We start from the raw sequence: 23,698 nt of genomic DNA on the forward strand, positions 1-23,698 counted from the left end.
GCCCAGGGCTCTGAGCCTGAGGCCTGCTCTCTCTTTGTGAAAAGGGAAGATTAGCAAGTCTCAGGGAGGTGTTAAGGACAGACAGACTAGCCCCCTACTGAGACTTTCCCTTTGAAGTACCCAGAGGGGGAATCCATCAGTTTTCACACGGGGATTCCTGGTATTCCATGTACACCTGCAGTCCGCAGCCCTCTCCCTCGAGGGGAGGCTCTGGCCTGGGTCCTCCCCAAGGGCCTTTCCTGTCGACTGTCTATTCTGAGCTCCCCGCCTTCTCCTGACCCTGCACCCTCCCCACGCAGTCCCTGTCCGTGTGCTGGAGCTGAGTGAGAGCCACCCTGCCAGCGGAGAACAGACAATCCGCTGTCGCGGCCGAGGCATGCCCCAGCCGAACATCACCTGGTCTGCCTGCAGAGACTTCAAAAGGTATCAGACCTGGGCCTCAGTCTCGGGGGTACCTGCAGCAGGCTAGAAGGACCCAGTGAAGGTTACATTCCAGGCTCTTGCTTTTGGCATATTGTTCAGGCTGGAGCCACATCTTAGAAGGCCAATCTACCACCTCCTTAGAGATGCTCTGTGTGACCTAAATGGCCCCTTTTCCTTACCTTGAACCCCAGGCTGCCCTTGGCCCAGTGCAGTGCAGGGTCTGTGTGCCCACCCAGTAGATCTATTCCATACCCCTGGCCAGGCTGATTCTGCTATAGTGGACAGAGGCAGGATTGAGTTCAGGTTCCGCCTCTGCCCCCTACAGGCTGTGCGACCCTGGGGGTCAAATGAGAGGAGTGGATTTGGCAATAAGGGTTCTCAGTTCTGGGATGGGAGCGCCCCCTGCTGGTCCATAGGAGGAACCACCCCAGGACCAGGTGGTGGGAGGTAGCAGGAACTGGACACGCCCTACCTCCTTCCACCACCACTCCGTGGCGCTGCCTGCTTTTGGCCTCAGTTTCCCTGTCTACAGAGGTAAGGGGATGGAAGCCAACCCTGCTGCCTCTCCTGGCAGGTGTCCACGTGAGCTGCCACCCACACCGCTGGGGAACAGTTCCGAGGAGAGCCAGCTGGAGACTAACGTGACGTACTGGGAGGAGGAGCAGGAGTTCGAGGTGGTGAGCACGCTGCGCCTGCAACACGTGGACCAGCCGATGTCAGTGCACTGCACGCTGCGCAATGCTGCGAGCCAGGACACACAGGAGGTCATCGTGGTGCCGCACTGTGAGTCCTCCAGCCTCAGCGGCCCCTGGCAACCCTACCCCCCACCTTGACACTGCCACATTTGGTCTGTGCCCTTGCCCCCACAGCGGGCCAAGAGCGTCGGCATGCCCATGGGCACACAGGAGCACTGTGAAACCCACCAGAATGTGTTCCTGTGCACGTACGCAACACACATTGTGGGCACATTTGTGTACAGACACAAGTCTATAAACCATGGATATGAATAGCACTGTCTCCTTATGTGTAGCGTATGTAAACTGTATGTATGTTGCAAGCCATGTACACGAGCATGCCTGATCCTTCAACACAGGTGCAAACCCTCTGTGTGTAGATTTATAAATCTTGCACTGAAGAATGCCCAATCCCCAGATAAACCCATGAAGCTAGAGTGTACCTCTGTAAGCATGTGCTCGAGCATGCACCGCCCTGTCCATGCGTGTAAACCCACCGTGTATGTTCGTAAACCATGTACATGAGTATGCCTGATCCTCAGACATGTGTATAAACCCACAGAGCATATGTCTGTGTACATGCACTTGTAGGTGCACAATCCCCACACGCATGTATAAGCAATGCCTGTACAGTTTCTGTGCATGTGTGCAAACTGGCATAGTGCGTGTCTGAAAGCATGTAATTGCAGCACACCTTTCTGCAAATGTGTACAAGCACAATCCTCATACACATACGCCTGCTGTGCAATGTATGTCTGTTAGCATGTTCACATACATGTGTAATTCACGCACATACAAACAGCACCTCCCAGCGCCCAGGTGCTTTTGCATGTCTACCTGCCCATCCCTGTGCGTGCATGCGCCTGTGTGCATGTACATCACTGAGCCACCTGTTTCTTCACTTGGTAAACAGGGGACCCACCTTCTCACTGGGGTGTAGAGGTCTAGGGGCCCAGCCCTACCTGCCCTCCTGGTGCCCACAGTCCTGAGAGAGAAGACAGACGAGGAAGTAGGCAGTCCCACTTGGCATCACCACTCTGTGGGGAAAGCCTGGAGGGAGAACGGGCCCCATGCCCAGCTATGGGATTCAGGAAAGTATCCTAGGAAAGGGAACTTGTACATCAAAACTAAAAAATGGGCCGCGCACAGTGGCTCACGCCTGTAATTCTAGCACTCTGGGAGGCCGAGGCGGGTGGATCGTTCAAGGCCGGGAGTTCGAGACCAGCCTAAGCAAGAGTGAGACCCCCGTCTCTACTAAAAATAGAAAGAAATTATCTGGACAACTAAATATATATATAGAGAGAGAAAAAATTAGTCGGTCATGGTGGCGCATGCCTGTAGTCCCAGCTACTCGGGAGGCTGAGGCAGGAGGATCGCTTGAGCCCAGGAGTTTGAGGTTGCTGTGAGCTAGGCTGACGCCACGGCACCCTAGCCCGGGCAACACAGTGAGACTCTGTCTCAAAAAAAAAAAAAAAAAAAAAAAAAAAAAAAAAAACTAAAAAATGACTAGGAGCTAGCCAGGTAAAGAACGGTGCTGCAGTCAGACCGAACAGCCTGTGCAAAAGCCCAGAGGCAAAATGGGTTCCAAGAAATGAAAGGAATTCAGTTCAACCTGGCCGGAACAGAGGATGTGTGGATGTTTAGGGGCAGGGGTGGGGGAGAAGGGTAAGGAAGTGGTAAGGGACGGAGCTACAGGGGTAGGCAGGAGCCAGAGCAGGCAGGGCTCTGAAGCCCATGTGAGGCGTTTCGGACACCTGTGTGTGCATTTGGGCAGTCCATGGGAGTGTACACGCACGTGCCTGTGTACACAGACTGCCTCCTGTCCCGTGCCCCGTGGCGGATGGGTGGGCTTCTTTAATACCCTTATGGCACCCACACTCCCACACGTGCACACATACCCCTGAGCAAGTGGGCATCTGGGCAGACAGTGTGGACAGCCTGAGCGGCAGGCCAGCTCTGAGCAAAGGCAGAGGGATGCTTTCATGCAACCAAAGCCCGAGGGAAAGCCACGCACCAGTGCCCAGGGATGGGATAGCTGCATGAAGCTCCCGCATGCCTTTAGAGGGCTGCCTAGAACACGCAGGCTTCTGCTGCAGGCCCGCCCGGGATGTGCACTCGTGGGAAGGAGGAGGAGAGGAGTGATGTCGGGCTGCAACCCTTAGGAGGAAGGGACGGGGAGAAGACCCAGAGGGGGAGGCGGGACAGGATTCCCCGGGGAGCAGAGAAGGGCAGATGGGGGCCAGAGAAGGAGGGAACGAGTTCCCAGGGGGCCTCATGGGTGGCCAGTGGGGCATGGCGGGGCAGGGGAGATGCGGGTATGGCGGGGGTGGATGGGGAGAGCAGGAAGGAACGGGAAGCTGTGCGGCACAGAGGCTGAGGCCTTGGGGTCGGGGAGACGCAGGGCCGTGGGACGTGTTAGCGCTGCTTGCTTGCCCCAGAGCCCGGGGGGACACACTTCATAACTACCATCACTACCCCGACCCCACTGGCCCTCGGGGTGAACCTGGGGCGGAAGCAGGTCCTTCTGCGGTCTGGATCCATCAGGCCCTTGGAGCTCAGTCACTGCCCCTCAGTGGTCACTCACTCAGCCCATGGGCCACTCAGGCGTGGAACTTAGAGTCTGACTTCGCCGTGACAGCCCAGATAAAGACACAGACTCACAGGAGAGATGAGCCACAGCCTGGTCCTCAGGGGCTCCTGGGCTAGCAGGGGATCCAGGCAATGGGCCGGAGCTCAGAGGGTGTTTGCACCCAGGCTAGAGCTATGGCAGCGAGGCCAGGCCAGCCCTGGCAAGGGCTGAAGGGATGTGGGGGCTGGCAGGGGTCTGAGCTGGGGCAGTTCCTTAGGGACGTGGGTGTTTACAGGAGAGGCTGGAGGTGTGGCCCAGAGCGGGAGGCTGAGTGTCTGACATCACAGGTTGGTGGGGAGGCAGGGGGCTTCCATTCTGGGCAGGATAGGCACAGAGGGATTTGTGGCGCCAAAGTTGGAGTGAGGGGAAGGCAGCCGCCAAGCACCCTGTGTGCTCATGGCCTGCTCTCTTCTCTGCCTCCAGCCCTGCCCTTCAAGGTGGTGGTGATCTCAGCCATCCTGGCCTTGGTGGTCCTCACCATCATCTCCCTCATCATCCTTATCATGCTTTGGCAGAAGGTAAGCCCCACCCTGGCCCGGTGGGTACAGATTGGCACACCATTATTTGGCATGGAGCCTCCTGCACTCCTTGAATGCTGCATGATCTGGCACGTGCAGGGCCCAGCATAGAGCTCAGGTGGGAATTTACATAGAGTGACACTGGATGTCTGAGCTGCCTCCACCCCCAGCAGCCTGGGCTGACATAGACCTGGCCCAGGCCATCCAGGATTCCCTGCCCCTGCTGTGTCCCCCAGTCCCTGGGTCCTGCTCCGCATCATCCCTCCCATCCCAGGCACAGGGAACAGGACCACAGGGTGGACTACGTGGGCCCCCGGGATTCTTCCGTCTCTTACTCACGGAGACTCCCGTGGTTCCACTGAAATGCATTCTGATCCTATTCATCCGTAATTTCAATGTTCTGTGCTGAGATTTCAACATTCTGTCATTCCAACATTTTAAGATTCCGGAATCTTAAATCTGAGGATCGCAGCACCTCGTGCTCCATCAGTGTAAGATTCCAATCCAGTGATCCCAACATCCTATGATTTCAACATTCTAAGGTTCCATCTGTGAGATTCCCACTGTGACTGGCCCAGCCATGTCCAGCAGTTGCCCCTACCTGGTGTCACTTCCGGGACTGTCTGCTCCTCTACTCCCCTCTGAGGAGCAGCTGAGGCTCTGAGAGAATCTGGGAAGGAGGTTCTGACGAGCCAGGCCCTTGGCGATCAGCTGCTCCTCAGTCCGCCAAGTCCCAAAGGCTCCTCTGCCACTCTGGTTCCCCCCGGCTGGGCCCATGAAGGCCTTGGCTCAGCTGAACACTTGCTGCGTTGAAGTTACCCAGGGCCTCAGGGTCTCCTGCCCCATCTACCCTATAAGGGGCTGGAGCCAATGACCTGAAGCCCAAAGACCCCCTCTGACGATGCGTTCCTGGTCTTAGTCGTGCAGAAGCCACGTTACGAGATCCGATGGAAGGTGATTGAGTCTGTGAGCTCTGACGGCCACGAGTACATCTACGTGGACCCCATGCAGCTGCCCTATGACTCCACCTGGGAGGTGCCGCGGGACCAGCTTGTGCTTGGTCAGTCCTGGGAGGCCTCAGGTGGCAGTTTGGGAACTCAAGATGGGGGGAAGTCTCTCTGAGGTCCGGGCCCAGCCTTGCCGTGAGCAGCTATGAGACCCAGGCCTGGTATCCTGCCTTCTCTGGCCTCAGTCTCCCACTCTAGACCATGAGGATAAGTTGATTTCCCAGGGGCTGTCCAGCATCGAGGTCCTAGGATCCTGTGACTTGTGAGATGGGACTCCTTTGTGGCAAAAGAGGAGGCATTGGTGACAGGCTGAGTACCGGGCCTGTGCTTGGTCTAGCGAGGGAGGCTGAGGGGTGCAGAGGAGCTGTGGTTTGAGGGATGTCTAGGTTGACCTAAGAGCGTGGCTCTTCCCCATCCTTGGGTGGGAAGGGTGGGGCAGCAGCTTCCTGGTGGGCCAGGAACTGAGGGGTCATCTCTGCCCCAGGACGCACCCTCGGCTCCGGGGCCTTTGGGCAGGTGGTGGAGGCCACGGCTCATGGCCTGAGCCATTCGCAGGCCACGATGAAAGTGGCCGTCAAGATGCTGAAATGTGAGTCCTTGGAACCCACCCCCCAATATCTGGGCCCCCTGGTCCACCCCACACATTCAGCCTCTCCCAGAGTGGCCCGATCTGATTAGCTGGCACAGGACGGGCAGTCACACCGCAGCCAGCACCACTCCCAATCCTGGTTTGGGAAAGAGGGTCCCACCCTAGCCCTCTCAGCCTTGCCTCTTCCTCCCCTGCCTCCTCCCCCATCTCTCCCCTCCCCAGAGTGTGGGTCCTCACCCCCAAGGCCACCTGGGTCTTGCAGCCCAGGGTGGGGCAGAAGAGCAAGAATAGGCTCTGGTGGGGCCTCCACGGAGCCTCAGAGACTGGGCCTGGCGTGAGACCCCCTTTCCCTCAGCCACAGCCCGCAGCAGCGAGAAGCAAGCCCTCATGTCAGAGCTGAAGATCATGAGTCACCTCGGGCCCCACCTGAACGTGGTCAACCTGCTGGGGGCCTGCACCAAAGGAGGTACCAAACCCACTCCCCAGAGGGCTCTGGGAAAGCACCCGGCCGGCCAAGGCCGCCCCCTCCCTGCCCCCGCCTCGGTCCACTGCAGCTAGAGGTCCGCACCCACCTGTCCAGCACCCTCATTGCACCCTCAATCCAGCTGGGTACGGGATTTAGAAGTTGGAGCACCCTCACCGCCAAAGGGTTCTTCAGGTCACCAGTCCCAGCGGTTGCCAAATCAAAGTGTTCTCTGACATTTTTTAACTTTTACGATACATTTTGAAACCCATAATAAATGACTCAAATGACTCTAAGACGAGTCATATTCCCACCCCTGGAGACCACCAGCATGCTAATCGGGACCTACTTTCATTCACATTGTAAAAGAAAGCCTCTTTGGCCAACTGTGTTTATGTGAAGCTCTGATTACAGGTTAGGCTGCAAAAAAAAAAAAAAAAAGAAAGAAAAGAAATGTTATTGCCATTCGCAGCTGCTTATTGTGAGATTTGGGATTTTCCTTAGTATTGTGCAACCAAAACAAAATACAGAAGTACACTGCATACATAGACTAATTTACATCCGCAATAATCATTCATTTCAAAATTTTTGTTTTCATCAGTATCTTCAAACTCTCACTGATGGACTTGAAGTAAATGCGTTGTAGTTGAATTTAATTAGTAAACTGATAATAATAAACCGTTGCGTTTATATGCCTTACATACTGGGCTCCAAAACAAGCTTTAGTTAAAAAACAAAACACATCGATAACAGCCAACACCGTGTGCTCGCCATGTGCCAGGCCAACAAAGACATTATCTGACCAATCCTCATGACAGCACTTTGAGGTCGGTATTATTAGCCCCACTTAACAGATGGGGAAAGTAAGGCTCGGGGAGACTAAGTGCCTTGCTTGCAGTCACAGAGGAAAAGAACTCAGGTTTGCGAGGCACCCGGCCTCTTGGCCATCGTGCCAAACTGCCTCTCCCACATCCAGCCTGTTATTAGCCTCAAGGCCCTGATGGGAAGCCTGAGGCCTCTCCAGGGACTGCCCCCGAGCCTGTCCCTTTGCAGGACCCATCTATATCATCACCGAGTACTGCCGCTACGGCGACCTGGTGGACTACCTGCACCGGAACAAGCACACCTTCCTGCAGCACCACTCCGACAAGCGCCGCCCGCCCAGCGCCGAGCTCTACAGCAATGCCCTGCCCGTCGGGCTGCCCCTGCCCAGGTACCAGGAGGCAGGCCAGGGACTCGAATCTTTGGGGCACCCGGGAGCACCTGCTCACTCCCTCCTTGTCCAGGAGAGGAAGCAGAGGCTGGGGAGGGGGCGCAGAATCACTCCTGGAGCCAGGGCTCTTCCACGAGTCAGTCCAGCCCAGACGAGGGACTAACAGGAATGATGATGACGGTGGTGGGGTCTGTCCCAGTGTGCCAGGCCCTGTGCAGACGTGCCCCTCTTGAACCCTCACACCATCCCTGTGTCCTGGGTGTCTTGCCCTCCTGTCCCAGGGCACACGGGGCACCCAGGCACCGTGAGACCAGTGCCAGGCCTCCTGACTTGCACGGCGGTGGCCCTAGCTCTGCCTCTCACTGCAGCCTCCCTCCTGCCCCTCAAGCAACTCAATTCCTGTTCCTCTTTTCCAGAAAGAACGTTTCTTAGCTCTGTTGCTGATTACAAAAGCAGAGATAAGAGTAACTTTGGAAAAGCATACAAAAGGCATTAAAACTCACCCCTGTCCTCCCCAACTTTTCGATCAATTTCCTTCCCCTCTTTTTCCTGCCCATGGAGATGCAGGCGTGTATGGTCCCATAGCTCTTTGGGGAGCGGATGCGGCTGGCAGAGGTATTAAGGCAATTCCTTGCTGGCCAGGCTGGGCTGTGGCTGGGCACTCGCACGGCATCATGGCTGAGTGGTGCTGGAGAGGCCACCAAAAGGCGCTTTTGCACACACCCGTGTCATGACCTTCGTCCTGGGGCATTGCAATCGCCTCTGGGTGTGAGCTCTCCAGGCCTTATGTCATCTTGGCAGCCCCGGTGCTCAGCTCAGGGCCCAACAGTTTGGTTGGAGGGGCTCAGTCGTGGTCATTCATGCTGTGACAGACTGAAAGAGGATGAGGGAATGAGCGAGAGAAGAAATCCACTGGTGTCAGGGCCTCATGGGCCCCTGGGATGAGCAAGGGGCAGGAGGGGAAGGGAAGGGAAAGCCTGTGACTCTCCCGAGATGCTCCTCTACCCTCAGCCACGTGTCCCTGACCGGGGAGAGCGACGGTGGCTATATGGACATGAGCAAGGACGAGTCGGTGGACTATGTGCCCATGCTGGACATGAAAGGAGACGTCAAATATGCAGACATCGAGTCCTCCAGCTACATGGCCCCTTACGACAACTACATCCCCTCCAGTGGGTGGACGCGGTGTCCTCACACGTGCATGCTCAGCCTCACGCCCGCGCCGTGATGCATTCTTTCAAAGCCTTTCGCATGCCCAGCCTTGCAACAATCCTGGGAGGAAGGGGGCCCCGTGCCCATTTCATAGATGTGGAAACTGAGGCCAGCCACCTGGCCAAAGCTGCTGTGTAGTGGAGCCCTGATGTGAAGCCCTGCTTATGGGTCCAGAGATGTGCACACAGCCCACAGGGAAGGGGAGAGCTGGGTGGGGGAGGACCTGGCCTCTGGGGGCCTTGGGGAGAGGTGGTCTGCTCTGAGCTGGCCCCAGGCTGGTCTAGTGTCCCTAAGAAGCAGGCAGGCCAGGCTAAGCAAAGGTGACCCAAGGGCCAATAATGTCAAATATTTTTGGCCAATGAGGGCACTGATAGAGTAGGAGTGCTTTTAGTTAGATATCAGGAAATCATTCTCCTTTTTGGGGGAGACTAGAGGGTCAGTAGCTTGGACATTCAGGCTCCCAGGAGCCAAAGGGCAGGGGTCCTGTGGGCCATGAGGAGACATGAGATATCGGGTGACCCTCTGCTCTCGCCTAGCCCCTGAGAGGACCTATCAGGCAACTTTGATCAACGAGTCCCCAGTGCTTAGCTACACAGACCTCGTGGGCTTCAGCTACCAGGTGGCCAATGGCATGGAGTTCCTGGCCTCCAAGAATGTACGTGTGGCTGCTGTGGGGCAGGGTGGGGGCTGTGGGGAGGCGGGTCACCCACCCAGCCGGAGTCCTCCAAGTACACGGCCACTCTGGTGGGTAGGGACAGAGAGCACCCGCACACCTGGGCAGCCCCTCACACCTGGAAAGCGATGCGTTTTTCCTAAAGCCCTTGACAGAGAGTCTTTCCTGACAATTGTCCCTGAGGCCTCAGCTTCCCTCTCCCCCAACCCAGTGTGTCCACCGAGACCTGGCGGCCAGGAACGTGCTCATCTGCGAGGGCAAGCTGGTCAAGATCTGTGACTTTGGCCTGGCTCGAGACATCATGCGGGACTCGAACTACATCTCCAAAGGCAGCGTGAGTACTTTCCCCGGGCCCGCGGGGCTGTCATCATGTGCCTGTGGCCCCAGGCACAGATTCCTTCCTGATCAGCGTGGCCGCAGCTCACAAGAGATGAGTATGGGGCTCCGCGTGGCCTGCCCTGCCAGCGGTGGTGGGCTGGGCCTGCCCGGCTGTGTGCGCAAGGACAGGAAGGGGAGCCACCCAGCCGTGCATGGCGGCGAGGGGCCAGCTGTGATGGAGGCAGGGGTGTGGGGAAGGGGGAGCAGGCCAAATGTGTTGTTCCAGCAGTGGTAGCACAGGAAGAAGCCCAGGTGACAGAGCAAGACAGATGAGCAGGTCACAGGCAGTGGCTGGGATCGGTCTGGGGAAAACGTGACATGCTGCCTCTCACTCAGCTCCCCACTCTCCAGTGAATGCCAAGTGGAGGGACACTGGGCCCAGAGATGGCAGGCAGCCAGGATGAGAGCGGGCAGTGATCTGGCTTGTTCCCAGCTCCCCCACCCCTCTCTGCAGACCCTGGGGCTTTTTCCTAGGGATAGGAGCTGCCGTGTCCCCAGCTAGAGAGAACAGAAATGGCCTCTGGTCCTCTGGCCAGCACCGGGGTGGACATGGGAACTGTGTGGGGCAGAGAGTGGGCCCTCCCAGGCGCGGGAGTGAGCAGGAGCTGAGCCCCAGGGCAGAGTGGGGCTGCGGTCCTGGCCTCTGATCCCTCCTCGCATCAGCACCTGTCCTCACATCCCCGCAGACCTTCCTGCCTCTGAAGTGGATGGCCCCAGAGAGCATCTTCAACAGCCTCTACACCACCCTGAGCGACGTGTGGTCCTTCGGGATCCTGCTCTGGGAGATCTTCACGCTGGGTACGCTTGCTTCTTCCCCCGCCCTCGGTGGCATGGCGTGGCGTGGCGTGGTGTCTGACCACCCGCACCTCCCCCTGCTAGGGCTGTGGGACGGGCCTTGGGACAGGGGTCAGGGGTCTGGTTGAAGTCCCTGCTCTGCTGCTTTCTCCCTGCTGCGTGACTTTGACAAGTCCTTTGCCCTCTCTGGGCGTCTTTATCTCCCCATCTGAGTATTGAGGGGGTTGGACAGCGACATCTGAAAGCCTGCTTGGCTCTGTGTCCTCTGGTTCTCTGTCCTGGGGAGGGATGCAGTCTCTTCGGAGCCCACGGGGAGCCCACGTTTCCCAATGCCAAGGGCGCAGCCCCCTCTCCCACACCAGGGCCCGCGTGCCTCTCCTCGTCCTGTAGAAGAGGGAACCTCCGCGTGTCCACGCCCCTGAGCCTGTGTATCTCTTGTCTCTGCTCCTCGACAGGTGGCACCCCTTACCCGGAGCTGCCCATGAACGAGCAGTTCTACAACGCCATCAAGCGGGGCTACCGCATGGCCCAGCCCGCTCACGCCTCTGATGAGATGTGAGTGGGGCCTGCGCGTCTGGGAGGATTTTGTGGATGCAAATGAGAGATACCCAACTCCACCGCCTTACACCAAAGACAGATTTATTAGCTCAGAGATCGGGAGAGCCTGGGCATGACTGGATTCAGCTATTCAGAGGATGACACCAGGATCTCTTGTTCTAGCCCTGGGCTCGGCTTTGCCCTGTACAGCCTTATTTTCAAGCTGGCACTGCCCGGATGGCTGCCAGCAGTGCCAGCCTCATTGTCATAGTGCTGGCACCGTAGTTCCAGCAAAGAGCCCAGAGCTGACTTTCAAAGGCTCAGTTGGGGTCACATGCCAACCAGAACCAGCCACTGAGCCGAGGGGATGAAAACCACTGACCAAACCTGGGTCATGTGCTCACCCAGGTGGAATTGGCCCCATGGAACCAGGTGGCCTGGGCTACTGGGAGGGCTTCCCGAGGGAATGTCCAGAGGTGGTAACGGGAAAACAACACCCACCCGCCACCCCTCGCTTTGTCCTGGGAGGGGCAGCCTCCAGCGTCCCCAGCCCTACCCCCTGCCCCTGAGCCAGAGCCCCTGACCCCTCTCCCCTCTCCAGCTACGAGATCATGCAGAAGTGCTGGGAAGAGAAGTTTGAGATCCGGCCCCCCTTCTCCCAGCTGGTGCTGCTTCTCGAGAGACTGCTGGGCGAGGGTTACAAAAAGGTATGTTGAGGCAGGGTGGGGGTGGGGGCAGAAGTCAGACACTGGGTACAAGGCTCTGTGTGATGGGCTGCTATCTGGGAGACCGCCCTTCACCCTCTCTGGGCCTCAGTTTCCCTGCCAGTATTAGGAGGTCATGTTCTGGAGCTATGGCTGAATTTATTTTAGCAGCACACAGCTTTGAGAAATTGAATCGTATGTGGAAGCCGATTGATTTGATGCAGGCAGAGAGGCCTACAGCCCTACCTGTCCTGCAGCCTTCCTCAGGCCTTGGCGCCCATGCCAAACGGTAGGGCTGCTTCAGAAGTGTGGACCCCAGGCTACGTGACCACTTGGATCCTGTCACAGGCTCGTCCAGGCAAATGGAGCCAGTAGCGTCCCCAAACCCTACCCTGCCCTGCCCAACAACAGGGGTCAGAGTGAGGAGGAGATGCACATTGCCTCTGGCACACAGACAGCTCCTTCCTTAGGTCCATTCCTCACGCCCTCCCACCGGGCAGATGGAGTGGAGATGTCACCATTTCACAGCAAGGGAAACCGAGGCCCCACCGAAGGAGGCTGAGGCAGGATGAGAGCTGACACTTGTCTACTCTGAAGTGAGGGGAGTTAGGGTCACAGGGGCTGGTCCCATACCTGCCCCTCCCTGAGTGGTCCCGAGCTCACCTTGTCTTGTGAGAGGCTATGGGAGGTGGAGGGCAAATCCCTTTCTTATAAATGAGCGCTGATCGCCTTATATATACAGAGGGGGAGGGCTGGGTTAGATGATCGCTAAAGGCATTTCTGGTCCGACCACCCCTGGTTCTCTGGTTCTCCCTGCCCCACGGAGCAGAAGTACCAACAGGTGGATGAGGAGTTTCTGAGGAGTGACCACCCAGCCATCCTTCGGTCCCAAGCCCGCTTTCCCGGGTTCCATGGCCTCCGATCTCCCCTGGACACCAGCTCTGTCCTCTACACTGCTGTGCAGCCCAACGAGGGTGACAACGACTATATCATCCCCCTGCCTGACCCCAAACCTGAGGTTGCCGAGGAGGGCCCCCTGGAGGGTTCCCCCAGCCTTGCCAGGTAGGCACTCTGGCCCGGGGTCAAGGTGATGGTGTGCATAGTGTGTATGCATGTGCGTGCATTCACATGTGTGCACACGTGTGTGTCTGAGTGGTGTGAGGCTGTCCGCAGAAGTAAGTGGCCTAGCGTGAGTGAGTACTTATTCCTGCCAGTGAATAGAAGAGAGAACTGAGCTCCTTCGACCTTTGATGGCCTTGGGTGGGAAGGGCAGGCTGGGAAGGGAAAGGATGGGCTGGGACGTATTTGTAAGCGCCTGTTTCCTTTAGGGGAGTCCCCATGGGTCCTCTACACTGTCCCATCTCGAGGCCTGTCCTAGCCCCAAGGAGGAGAAAACCTACCTAGCATCCCCAGCACCGCAGTTGTTCCTGTGGGGTCCCGGCCAGCCGTAGGCCTCTGGTCTGTCCTCCAGCACCAGGCCCTGAGGGCCACCGGGAGCCTCACATGGCTGTAGGAGGCAGAGGTGTCTATAGGAATTCAGGCCAGAATTCAGACTGGGAAGGAGATTTGTGGGCAGGAAGGCCCAGATATTGCCTGGACCTGATGTCTAGATAGGATGTTCCCTCAGCTGGAGAGGAGGGCGCCCCATGAGGCCAGACCCACCCCAAAACAAATCCAGCCCAAGATGAAGTTGCAGGAGCGCCAGGCTGGGTTATAGTCCCAGCTCTGCCACTAGCTGCCGTGAGCCCTGAGAAGGCTTCTCCTCTGCGAGCCTCAGTTTCTCCACATGTGCTACGAGCACACACAGGCCTCAGAAAGCCCCTGAAGGCCTCGTTACTCTGACTGTTTTATATTCCAGGGCCCAGGCAGACCGTGCCCAGGAGGTAGGCAGAGTTCAAACAGCTCGGGATATGAGTGCCGGCCCTGTTTTGTACCCTCAAACCAGCTGTTTCACTCTCTAAACCTCAGTTTCCACTCCTGTAAAATGAAAACAGTAAAAGTGCTCCCATTAGGGGTTCTTGTGAGGACTGAATGACATAACGTGCGCCTTTAGGAGTGCAGAGGGTGGAGATGCTGGCGGGCGAGAAAGGAACTTTGGAGCCAGCTGGACCTGCTTTGAAGTCCCAGCTCCTGCGCTTGCCCCGCGGCGCGACATGGGGCTATGACGTAACCGCCCTGAGCTGCACTGGGCTCATGGTGCAGGCCGTGCAAGGTTAGATGAGCGCAAGTGTGCAAAGCCCAGGGTGCAAGCTCGGACACGTAGAAAGCTCTTCATTAATGCTGTTATTATCTTACTGGGTTCCTCCCCAGCCCCTCACCCACTTGCCTCCTTCCTCTAGCTCCACCCTGAATGAAGTCAACACCTCCTCTACCATCTCCTGTGACAGCCCCTTGGAGCCCCAGGAAGAGCCAGAGCCAGAGCCCCAGACAGAGCCCCAGGCAGAGCCCGAGCTGGAGGTGGAGCAGCCGCCAGATTCAGGCTGCCCTGGGCCGCGGGCCGAAGCGGAGGACAGCTTCCTGTAGGCGGCTGGCCCCCACCCTGCCCTGCCTGGAGCTCCCCTCTGCCAGCACCCAGTGCCCCCTGGCCTGGCCGGTCCTCCTGTCAGCCAGGCTGCCCTTGCCAGCTATCCCCTTCTGGAAGGCTTCTGCCCCTACCATGGTGTGCCCTGCACTCTGGGGCTGGCTTAGGAGGCAAGAGAACTGCAGGGGCCACGACCAGCCCTCTGCCTCTGGGGAGGCCATGTGACTCTGAGCCAAGGTTCCCCCCAGGGGACTCAGTTTCCCCACATGTAAGAGGAGAAAGTTGGGCTTGGTGAGCCACTCTCCGGGATCCTCGCCCTGGCTGGCAGGTGGGGAGCTTGGAATCCCCGGGGAGACTCTCCAGGTTACTGAGGTGGTAAATTCACGTTTTTCTCTTTGGCCAGCTACCCCTCAAGGAGCCATAGTTCTCTCCTTGCACTTTTATCCGCCCAAGAGCTAGGGAAGAGACCCTGGCCTCCCTGGCTCCCGGCTGAGCTGGGGCCTGGCCTTGGGCAGTGGTGCCTCACCCAGGATGCCAGTCTCTCTATGATGCCAGTCTCTGCTTTTCCAGGCCCGAGCTGGTCTGGGGCCATCCGTGCCTAATTAATGCTAATTAACGCTGGAGGCTGAGCCAGGACACCGCACCCTGCAGGCCTTACCGGGGGTGCTGGGGGCACACCTAGCCATAGAAGGTGTCTGCGTCCCTGTCCTCAGGCCCATCCATTCTGGGCTTTTCTCCATCACCCTTGGTCTTAATCCGCCCACCAGAGTCTGCAGGGCCAGACGGGCCCCGCATCTGTGATGAGGGTGTTGACGTGCCAGCGTGAAGTGTCCACATGTATGCGCCAGTATGTGGTCCCGGCTCTGCATTGGACCTGCTGTGAGACCTTGGAGGACCCCCTCGCCCTCTCTGGGACTCAGTTTTCCCCTCTGAAAAACGAGCAAGTTGGACTCATTAACTCCAAGTGCTCTGCCAGCACTAACATTCTAGAATATTCCAGGTGGTTGCACATTTGTCCAGATGAAGCAAGGCCAAATACCCTAAGCTGCCATTCTGGGGTCAGCTGGACTCTGGGGAGATTCCAAACCACATATCACACTCTGGGGATTCAGGAACCGCACCCCTTGCCCAGGCCCACGGCAAAGCCCAAGAACGCAGCTGCCCAGGCCTTGACTTGGAGTGACAGCCAGTGTCCTGGAAAGCCCCCGGCAGCTGCCCAGGGACATGGGAAGACCACAGGACCTCTTTCAGTACCCACAATGACCTCTGGAGCTATCCTGGGCAAGGGGGACAAAGAGGGCAGATCAGCTCACCTTGTACAGCCCATCACTCTAGCACCTGCCACCCAGGCCTGTGCCACAGACAGAATGGACAGGGAGGACAGTTATGTCCCATAAAGGACAAGAAGCTTCAGATGGGTACCCCGAGAAAGAGGTATGAGAGGTGGGCACTTTGAGGGTTGCCTTCTCACCCGCCAGCTGCCCCAGGCCTGAGGCAGTACCCCATGGGGGTATGGTCTCATCACTGCCCAGGCCTAGTAGTGACACCTCACTGTCCCCAGCCCAGTGGGCATTGGAGGTGCCAGGGAGTGAGGCTGTGGCCAAGACCACTGGCAGGGGGAAGGCTGGAGAGGGAGCCAGGGAAGCTCAGCCCTTCTGGGCACCAGCCCTCCACGCAGGTTGGCACTTCCTACCCCAGGACCCCAAAGCCTGCCCCAAGGAGTGGGGAGTGGGCTCTCAATACGGTACCAAAGATATAATCACCTAGGTTTACAAGTATTTTTAGGACTCACGTTAACTCACATTTATACAACAGAAGTGCTATTTTGTATGCTGTTAAGTTTTCCTATCCGTGTACTTTTTTAAGGGAAAGATTTTAATATTAAACCTGGTGCTTCTCACTCATGGACTTTGTGGTCTCTTGTGGGTTTGGGCCCCTGTGCTTGGGGGCAGGGGTGTGTGGAGTGGGGCGGGTGGGGCAAATGGGGATCCTCAGACAGGTCCCTTCAGCTGGGGCTCATCTCAATCATCTGTACAATGGGGATGTGCACTCTCCCCCTGTGCTAGTAGCTGGGTGACCCAGCCTTGGGCTTGGTTTCCCGAGGTGGGAAGTGAGGAGGCGTTCCTGGCTCTGCAGTGCCCAGCCCTGAGTTGGGCAGGAGGGTGCGGGGCTGGCAGGACTGCTCAAGGCTCCGATGCTGAGGAGCCTGGGCCCCTCTGCACGCCCCCACCCCCCGCCCCACCACCATGTGCTTTGGCTTTGGCTACTAAGCTGGGACGTCCTCCCTGCCCTCCCCTCCACTCTGCCCACGGGTCCAGACTGAGGCTGGTGTGGCCTGAAAGAGGCATCTGCTCAAGGCTGGATTCCAGGTCCGGGGGAGTCCTGGTCAGGACCCAGGTAGGAGCAAGGCAGACAGTGTGCCCAAAGGGGCCAGAGAGCAAGAAGTGAGGAGAGAGGGCGGAGCAGAGAGAAGGGGAAGAGGAACAGAGGAAAGGGAGGGAAGTGGGGCTAGGCTGGGCAGAGCGGTATAGACCTAGCAGGCCCCAGACCCCTCACGGCTATGGCAGCTCAGTGACTGTGGGGCCAGCATGAGCCAGGCATTCTGGTCTCCGCTAGCCAGCCTGGTGCTGGCCATGGGCTCTCCTGCCAAGCCCAGGCCTGTGGGACACAGGGACATGGGCAATAGAGCTGCTAGGGCCAGGGGGCAGAGTATAAGGGTCTCAGACCCAGGCTGGGGCCTGGCCCCTCCACCTGGGCCCTTTGGGAGGGGTTACTTAGGTGGACCAGGTGTCAGCCTGAGATCTAGCAGCTACTCAGTGTGCGTCCTGGACCATCCCTTGCTCTCTCTGAGCTGGGGAAGGGGCATCTCTGTTTGGATGGGGGCGTGCACCTCGTTTTGGAGCCACAGGCTTTCCTGGACTGCCTCCAGGAGTCTGGGGTATGGCGGCCAGTGGGGACAGGAGCAGAGCCATGGGGCAGCTCTGACTCACAGGCCCAGCCACCAACTCAGGGGCAGCTGAGCCACACCAGGGAAAACCCCAGTGGCTGCAGGGCCTGGCCATGCAAAGCCCACCTCCCGGGGTACCTGGCTTCTGACAACGCCCCGTGCCTGTGACCTCTGCTCCTCCCGCTGTGGCAGGAGGTGAAGAAGGACATACCCAGCTCTTCCCCGTAAAGAGAAAAAATGGCCCACATTCCAGACAGGGATTATGTTTGCTCCCGGGAAAGCCTCTGTCTGGAGGTCAAGAGACCTCAGCTGCTCCCTGCGGGACCTTGGGTGGAGGACACCACAGTAGGCCTCAGTTTCCCTGGGGGTAAAGGGAGCTAACGATGCCACAAAGAGACAATGGGTGATAAAGCTCCGGCTGGCACTTACCCGACAGTTGCCACGAGCCAGGGCTATCTTGTTGGTTCGCCCACATTCTCTCATTGCACCCTCACGTCAGTCCTGTGAGCCACGCCCTGCTGTCATCCCACGTTACAAGCGGGGCTCTGACGTGATTGCACAGGATCATCTAGTCGGTGTGGCGGGGACGGGGTAAGCGCCCAGGCAGGGCTGACTCCCAAGTCAGCACTCAGGGCGCTGAGGCGCCCACCCCCAGGCAGCATAGCCAGGGAGGGGGGCGCCTGGGACCCATCTCCTGCCTCCCGACTCCTGGCTTTTCTGGTGCTGCGTGTCCCGGAGAGAAAGAGTAGGAAAGCGGTAGGTGAGAGGGAAGAGCTAAGCGAATCCTTGGGCTAGATAAAACAATAACAAGTCGTTTGGGGGCGTGCTTGGCCTCTCGGGGCCCTGTGCAGAGCGGGTGCGAGGGGCTGGGGTAACTGCAGGTCAGCCCCGCCGGGCTCTGGCCCTGCAGCCTCTCCACCCAGGCGGGCCTAGGGAACATGGGTGAGCTGGGATTTTCCTCCCAGACCGATGAGCCACTTGTGCCACACAATCCTTCCGTCTCACTCTCAGCCAGTGTCCTTGTTCCTGGAAAAAGAGGGACAGACGGCAGGAGCTCTTCCTGCGGGGGCCTCACTCCCGCTGAGGAGGGCCTCACAAGCCCCGTCCGCTGCTCCTGTTTGAATTAGGGCATTGTCTCTATGAGGCCTCTGTATTTTAGCTATATGGGTCAGTTTTACATCAATTAAAATTAATTTTACCAGGCATCAGGATATTTCCTTGTGGATTTGTTTTTTACTTTTTTTTTTGCTTTTTAATTTAATTTTGTATTAAATAATATTTGAAGATCCTTCTTAAAATTAGAATTTTGTCTACAATGGCCTATAGAAAAGTATGATAAAAAGGAGCTAAGCATTTATTTTCTCCACTTAGGATAAGAAAAACAAGAACTGTACTGGCACAAAAGAATTCATTTCTTTAGTTTCTGTAGCAAATTAAACTGCTTCGGTTCAAAGAGAAGCAGTGGACCAAATTTCTGGATCTTCATTACCAAAAGCACAAAGTCAATTTGGAGGATCACTTCCTTCCATTCTCTCTCTTCATTCCCATTGGCACAAATGCAAATACGTACCTACAACAGTGAACTTAAATTGAAATAGAGCTCAATAGCGGTCATATAAGGTTATAGAATCAAAGAAATCTAGAATTAGGAATAATTAACAGAGCATTTCACTTAGGGATGGCAAATATGTGATGAGTGATCTAGATCCTCACCCCCAACCTTCGCAGACATCATTAATCAATTGGGCCGAAATGTAGCCCGATAGATCTTTTCTACACAATGCCCCCAGCAGCCACTACCATATAATTGTAGTTGCCATCGATGTCCCACTTAATCTAATCATCTTGCCTTATGGGAACATTAAGGCCCATAAAGGTGAAGTGATTTGCCCAAGGTCATTCAGTGACTGGCCGAGCTGGAACTTGAAGCCCTATTCTGTATAACGTAAAAACCCACTCTCATGTGTCAAGTCAATTGGCAACGGTCCAGAATCCATCAAAGGCACACAAGGATCTATACAGGATAAACCATTCCCACCTAGAAAGACAGACAGGTGTCTACAGCATCAAGAAACCCAAAAGAGCAGCTAGGGACAGATAGCAGAACATTACTGTTCCGCCTTCTTTTCCAAGGAGAAAGCAGGGCATAGGGGAGGAAAAGGAACATCTTTCCACAAGCCTTGTAATTGGAGAACCCACCAGGTACTGAGGAAGGAACATGTGCCCACATACAAGCAGCAGTCCACAAGAGGGGCCACCTAACTCCCTCGCTACTTGTTCAGGTTCCCACACCCTGGGTTTGGAAGTTCTTCAGAAACTATTCACTCTCTAAAAACCTTTTTTACTGTTGTACAAGAGCTGGTGATAATGAAACGATTGGTTGCGGCGGAACTTTGATCACACTTTGGGGTAAAAAGTTACCAAGGTGAGGAGTGTGGCTGGCTGTTGTTTCTGAGAAAGCAGAGATCCCATGGCTGTGGGTGCACCAACTCGGAAGTCCCCCGTTAGGACGTTTGGTCATGAGGGAAAGGTATGAAGTAGGTTTGGCAGCAAGGCAGCTAATTCCGATTGAGTATTCTTGCCTTTCCCTTTGAACTCCGAGTGAGGTTAATGGTTCCCGTAATTCAGAGTGAAAATTGGTGGTGACAAAGCTCTTGTAGAGAGCCCTCACGGACTTGAAACCTAGGCTTCGAGTGCTTTTAAAGGGCTGAAAGAGAGGTGGCGATGGGGCAAAGGCGGATTTTGAACCTTATTTGCTTTTTGATTTTTGAGACAGGGCCTCACTCTGTTGCCCGGGCTAGAGTGTAGTGGCATCGTCATAGCTCACTGCAACCTCACACTCCTGGCCTCAAGCCATCCTCCTGCCTCAGCCTCCCAAAGTGTTAGGATTACAGGTGTGAGCCACTGTGCCTGGCCTATAACTTGTTTTTATCCAGGATTACTTGCCCCTATAAAGTGCCACGAAACCCTTCTCCACTAAACAGAAATAGACTTTAAGGTGCAGACGTACGCAGCAGTCTGAGGCACGGAGAGGATTGGGAGCAGCTGGGGAGACAAATGTGAAAGTAAGACCAAGCTTTCCTTCTCCAAAGAGTGTGGGTGTGGGGAAGTATTGTTTCCACCTGGGATAGTCTAAGTACAGTTAGCTTTTTTGAGTTGAACTCTCACCTTCCCACAGAATTCAATAATTGGCAAATGCAATGGCCGTGGCATTAAACAAAAGGAAGACCAGTGCATTAAACCTCTTTGGTATACAGGGCGTCTGTTTACAGGCCTGCGGGCATCCCATGCCAGTTGATACACAGCTTTTGGTTTGGCAATATACTCATAACTGGACCTCAGAAGAGGAATAATGATGCCATAGACTTTGTCAGTCCTTGGTAGTTCTTTGGGGGATGTCTCTTTCACCCAGGTTGGAAGGACCAGAAATTAATTTAATATGCAGCTGGGACAAGAGCACCTATTGCTTTTGTTGTTATACGTATGGAAATATTACCATGTGCTGAGCACACGAGCACGAGAATATGCACATTCTTGTGTCCTTCCTCAACAACGCATCCTTACTGTGGTTGAGTAATACTCCCATTTTCCAATAGGAGACTGAGGTTCAGAGAAGCCAGGGCCCCAGCCCAAGATCCCACAGCTGTTAAGAGTCAGAGCAGAGATTAAAGTCAGGTCTGGTTATTGGGGTAAGATGGCGGACGAGAAAAACCGCCAACCAGAGAGTCTCCGCAAGAAAGATTTTAGAAGAAAGTGAAAACAAAAAAATAAACAGGCAGACAAACATAGATTGGATGAGGGTCGGAAGGAAGGGTACCTGAAATTACGGGAGACTCCACGGGAAGAAGTTGTGGAGAACTGGAAAGAGAAAGGCCCCCGAGAGGCTTGGAGACCAGCGACAAGGGTAGGTGGAGCAGATAACTTCCCCCTCCCTTGCATCTGGGACTGCTGGTGGGCTCCTGAGCGGTTGGAGAGACCTGCCAACACCAGCCCAGAGACGGCTGCCACCAGTGAGTGGTGAGCCTCTTGCAGACAGGGCACCGGGCTCCCAGCTCCCTCGGGGCACCTCCTGGCCCACAGAGCCGAACCGATTGGCAGGCGCCATATTGCTTCATTCTCCCCTTCCCCTTCCCTGCCCACGGCCGCCAACAGAGGCAATTTAGCCACCACCCAGAGGCATCTGCAAGGAACAGGACCTCTCCTTTTGGGGCCCTACAGCGGACTGAGGGGTACTCAGACTGTGAGCTCCCTACCCGCCAGCCCTCCCAGGTGCTGCTTGCTTAGTGACTCCAGGAAAGCGGGGCAAATGCCAGGTGGAGAGACATTGATCCAGCTTGGGCACCCTGTGGGTGTCTTGAGACCAGCACCCCTCCCCCTGGCAGGGTCAGGGATTGATCTCCAGGGCCCAGGCGACAGACCTGCAGACCAGACCCCATACACCCAGGTCTCGATAGCATTCTTCCTTATGGATTTGAACATGCCATTTGCTTCTAATTTGTGTAACTGTAAGTTCACGTGAATCTCATGGATTTTGGTTAAGGCAAGTGGCTACTATGTAATTAGCAGTGATTCCACCTTAATAAGGTCCTGTGAGCTGAAAAAAGTAATTTTTATCAAAGTATTTATGTAATAGACACCTGTATTTTAAAATCCGTTACCAAAAATGTAATATAAAAAGTCCCTCACAGCTTAGAGAGCGTGTTCCTACCGGCGGCCCCATGTGACCCTCACAATAGACCTGTGAGAGGAGCAAGGGAAGGTCAGCCCAGGTGAGGAAGGCGGGCTCAGAGCTGTAAGTGGTTTACCCACGGTCACACACAGGGAGCTCTTGTCTGCCAGCCTGGCGTCCCTGCCACCACCTTCCCCGGGAGTGTCTAGGTCCAGCTCCTGACTCAGAGGGGTGGCAGGCTGAGCCCTGGGGACTCAGGGTGTGTCTCCTGGAGGTCCCTGGGTGGGGTCCCCTTGGGATGGGGTTCTGAGGCCGCTCTGGGCCATGATAGGTTCCCAAGCTCAGAATAAAATCTGCCACGGCTGTGTAGGGACCTGGTAAGGGGGTCCTGGCCTGGGGCAGGGATTCGAGGACAACACAGAAGCCACGCTGTCCCCCTGTGACCACCCCGCGTCCCCGCCGGCTCCCCCTCCCCCCATGCCCTCCTTGGCATGCAGGTCTGCCCTCCCCAGCAGCCCCTACACCCCTCCCCTTTGACGGGCCTCAGAGCAGCCCACCCCTAGCCCGGCTCCCTTCGCAGTTCCACAGTCTCTGGTTTTGGGTTTTGTGGGTAATCGTGGGAAGGAACTAGAAAAGTCACAGACATGGGGAAGTAACAGAGCTTCTGGAAAATCACAGAATTCTGAGTGCTTGTTTTCCACTCTGAAGGGACAAGATGGAAGCTTCCATGTCTCGAAGTTTCTCTTCTTCATTCTCTATCTTCCTGAAGCACAGCAACGATCTCTTGTATGGCTCTCCCTTGCTCATACACCCTCAGTGGCTCCCCGCAGTCTGCCAAAGTGCAGGCACCTTCCTATGATCTTCGGGGACATCCCTGACCTGATTTCAACCTCTCCTGCTGCCTCTCCCATCCACCCCTGTGTGGGCTACGAGCTTCTGGGCCTCTGGACCTTTGTTGGTGGTGTTCCCACCACCTAGAAGGCCCAGCCCTCTATGGTTAAAGGTCAAAGTCTTGCTCAAGCCCCGCATAAGCTACCTCCTCCAAGAAGCCTTCCTGATTCCTCAGCTGAAAGTGATTTCTCTTCCCAGTCCTTTGTGCCTCTTATGGGCCCTCAGGTGTGTTCAGCACCCTTAGCCTACAATGTTCTGTGCGTGCTCTTGCCTCCAGGCGTTTACTGTGCTGTTTCTCCTTGGAACGTTCCCTCCTCCTCCCTGCCCCTCCCCCCAGCTCCTTCTCCTCTTTCTCAGCTCACATAGAGCCTTCCTTGACTCCTCTCTTCTGTGCTCCCAGGACATCCTGCAACTCCCCCAGTGGCCTGGTTCCTCTCCTGGCTTCACCAACAGGCTGTGAGTTCCACAAGGGAGGGACCATGCCAGCCCTTTCACCTCCATGTCCCCAGGGCCAGGGACAATGCTTGATAAATATGAGCTGCATGCACTTCACTCGCATTATTGTCTCACCGGATCCAAGTCACCAGCCCCTTCCCCATTTTACAGATGAAGCAATGAGGCCTCGAGAAGCCAGGGAGTGATCACAGGGCTAGGAGCGGGGAATGAATTCCTGGTCTGTCTGGCTCCAAAGCCCAGGCTGCTCCCCTCTCCACTCGACCCTCCTGAGAGCCGCAGCCACGGACGAAGGCCAGTGGTCGAACATGTGGGCTCTGGGTTCAAAACCCAGCTCTGCCA

General features: G+C 56.3%; 1 protein-coding gene across 3 annotated transcripts in view; it reads left to right on the plus strand.

The window, feature by feature from the left end:
- The window catches only part of PDGFRB (platelet-derived growth factor receptor, beta polypeptide), a 39,026-nt gene extending 22,726 nt beyond the window's left edge, over nucleotides 1–16,300 (plus strand). For all 3 annotated transcript variants that reach the window (XM_012658315.1, XM_012658314.1, XM_012658316.1), the window contains exons 9-23: nucleotides 300–423; nucleotides 998–1,206; nucleotides 4,210–4,304; nucleotides 5,232–5,364; nucleotides 5,796–5,900; nucleotides 6,256–6,366; nucleotides 7,417–7,576; nucleotides 8,588–8,748; nucleotides 9,325–9,443; nucleotides 9,673–9,795; nucleotides 10,526–10,637; nucleotides 11,090–11,189; nucleotides 11,773–11,878; nucleotides 12,705–12,937; nucleotides 14,215–16,300. In XM_012658315.1, coding sequence (XP_012513769.1) covers nucleotides 300–423; nucleotides 998–1,206; nucleotides 4,210–4,304; nucleotides 5,232–5,364; nucleotides 5,796–5,900; nucleotides 6,256–6,366; nucleotides 7,417–7,576; nucleotides 8,588–8,748; nucleotides 9,325–9,443; nucleotides 9,673–9,795; nucleotides 10,526–10,637; nucleotides 11,090–11,189; nucleotides 11,773–11,878; nucleotides 12,705–12,937; nucleotides 14,215–14,398 — 2,075 coding nt within the window. In that variant the 3' untranslated portion in view covers nucleotides 14,399–16,300. The remainder of the gene's footprint in view (nucleotides 1–299; nucleotides 424–997; nucleotides 1,207–4,209; nucleotides 4,305–5,231; nucleotides 5,365–5,795; nucleotides 5,901–6,255; nucleotides 6,367–7,416; nucleotides 7,577–8,587; nucleotides 8,749–9,324; nucleotides 9,444–9,672; nucleotides 9,796–10,525; nucleotides 10,638–11,089; nucleotides 11,190–11,772; nucleotides 11,879–12,704; nucleotides 12,938–14,214) is intronic.
- The last annotated feature ends 7,398 nt before the right edge of the window (nucleotides 16,301–23,698 follow it).

Source organism: Propithecus coquereli, unplaced genomic scaffold, assembly GCF_000956105.1.
Source record: "Propithecus coquereli isolate 6110/MARCELLA unplaced genomic scaffold, Pcoq_1.0 Scaffold58, whole genome shotgun sequence".
Lineage (NCBI taxonomy): Eukaryota > Metazoa > Chordata > Mammalia > Primates > Indriidae > Propithecus > Propithecus coquereli.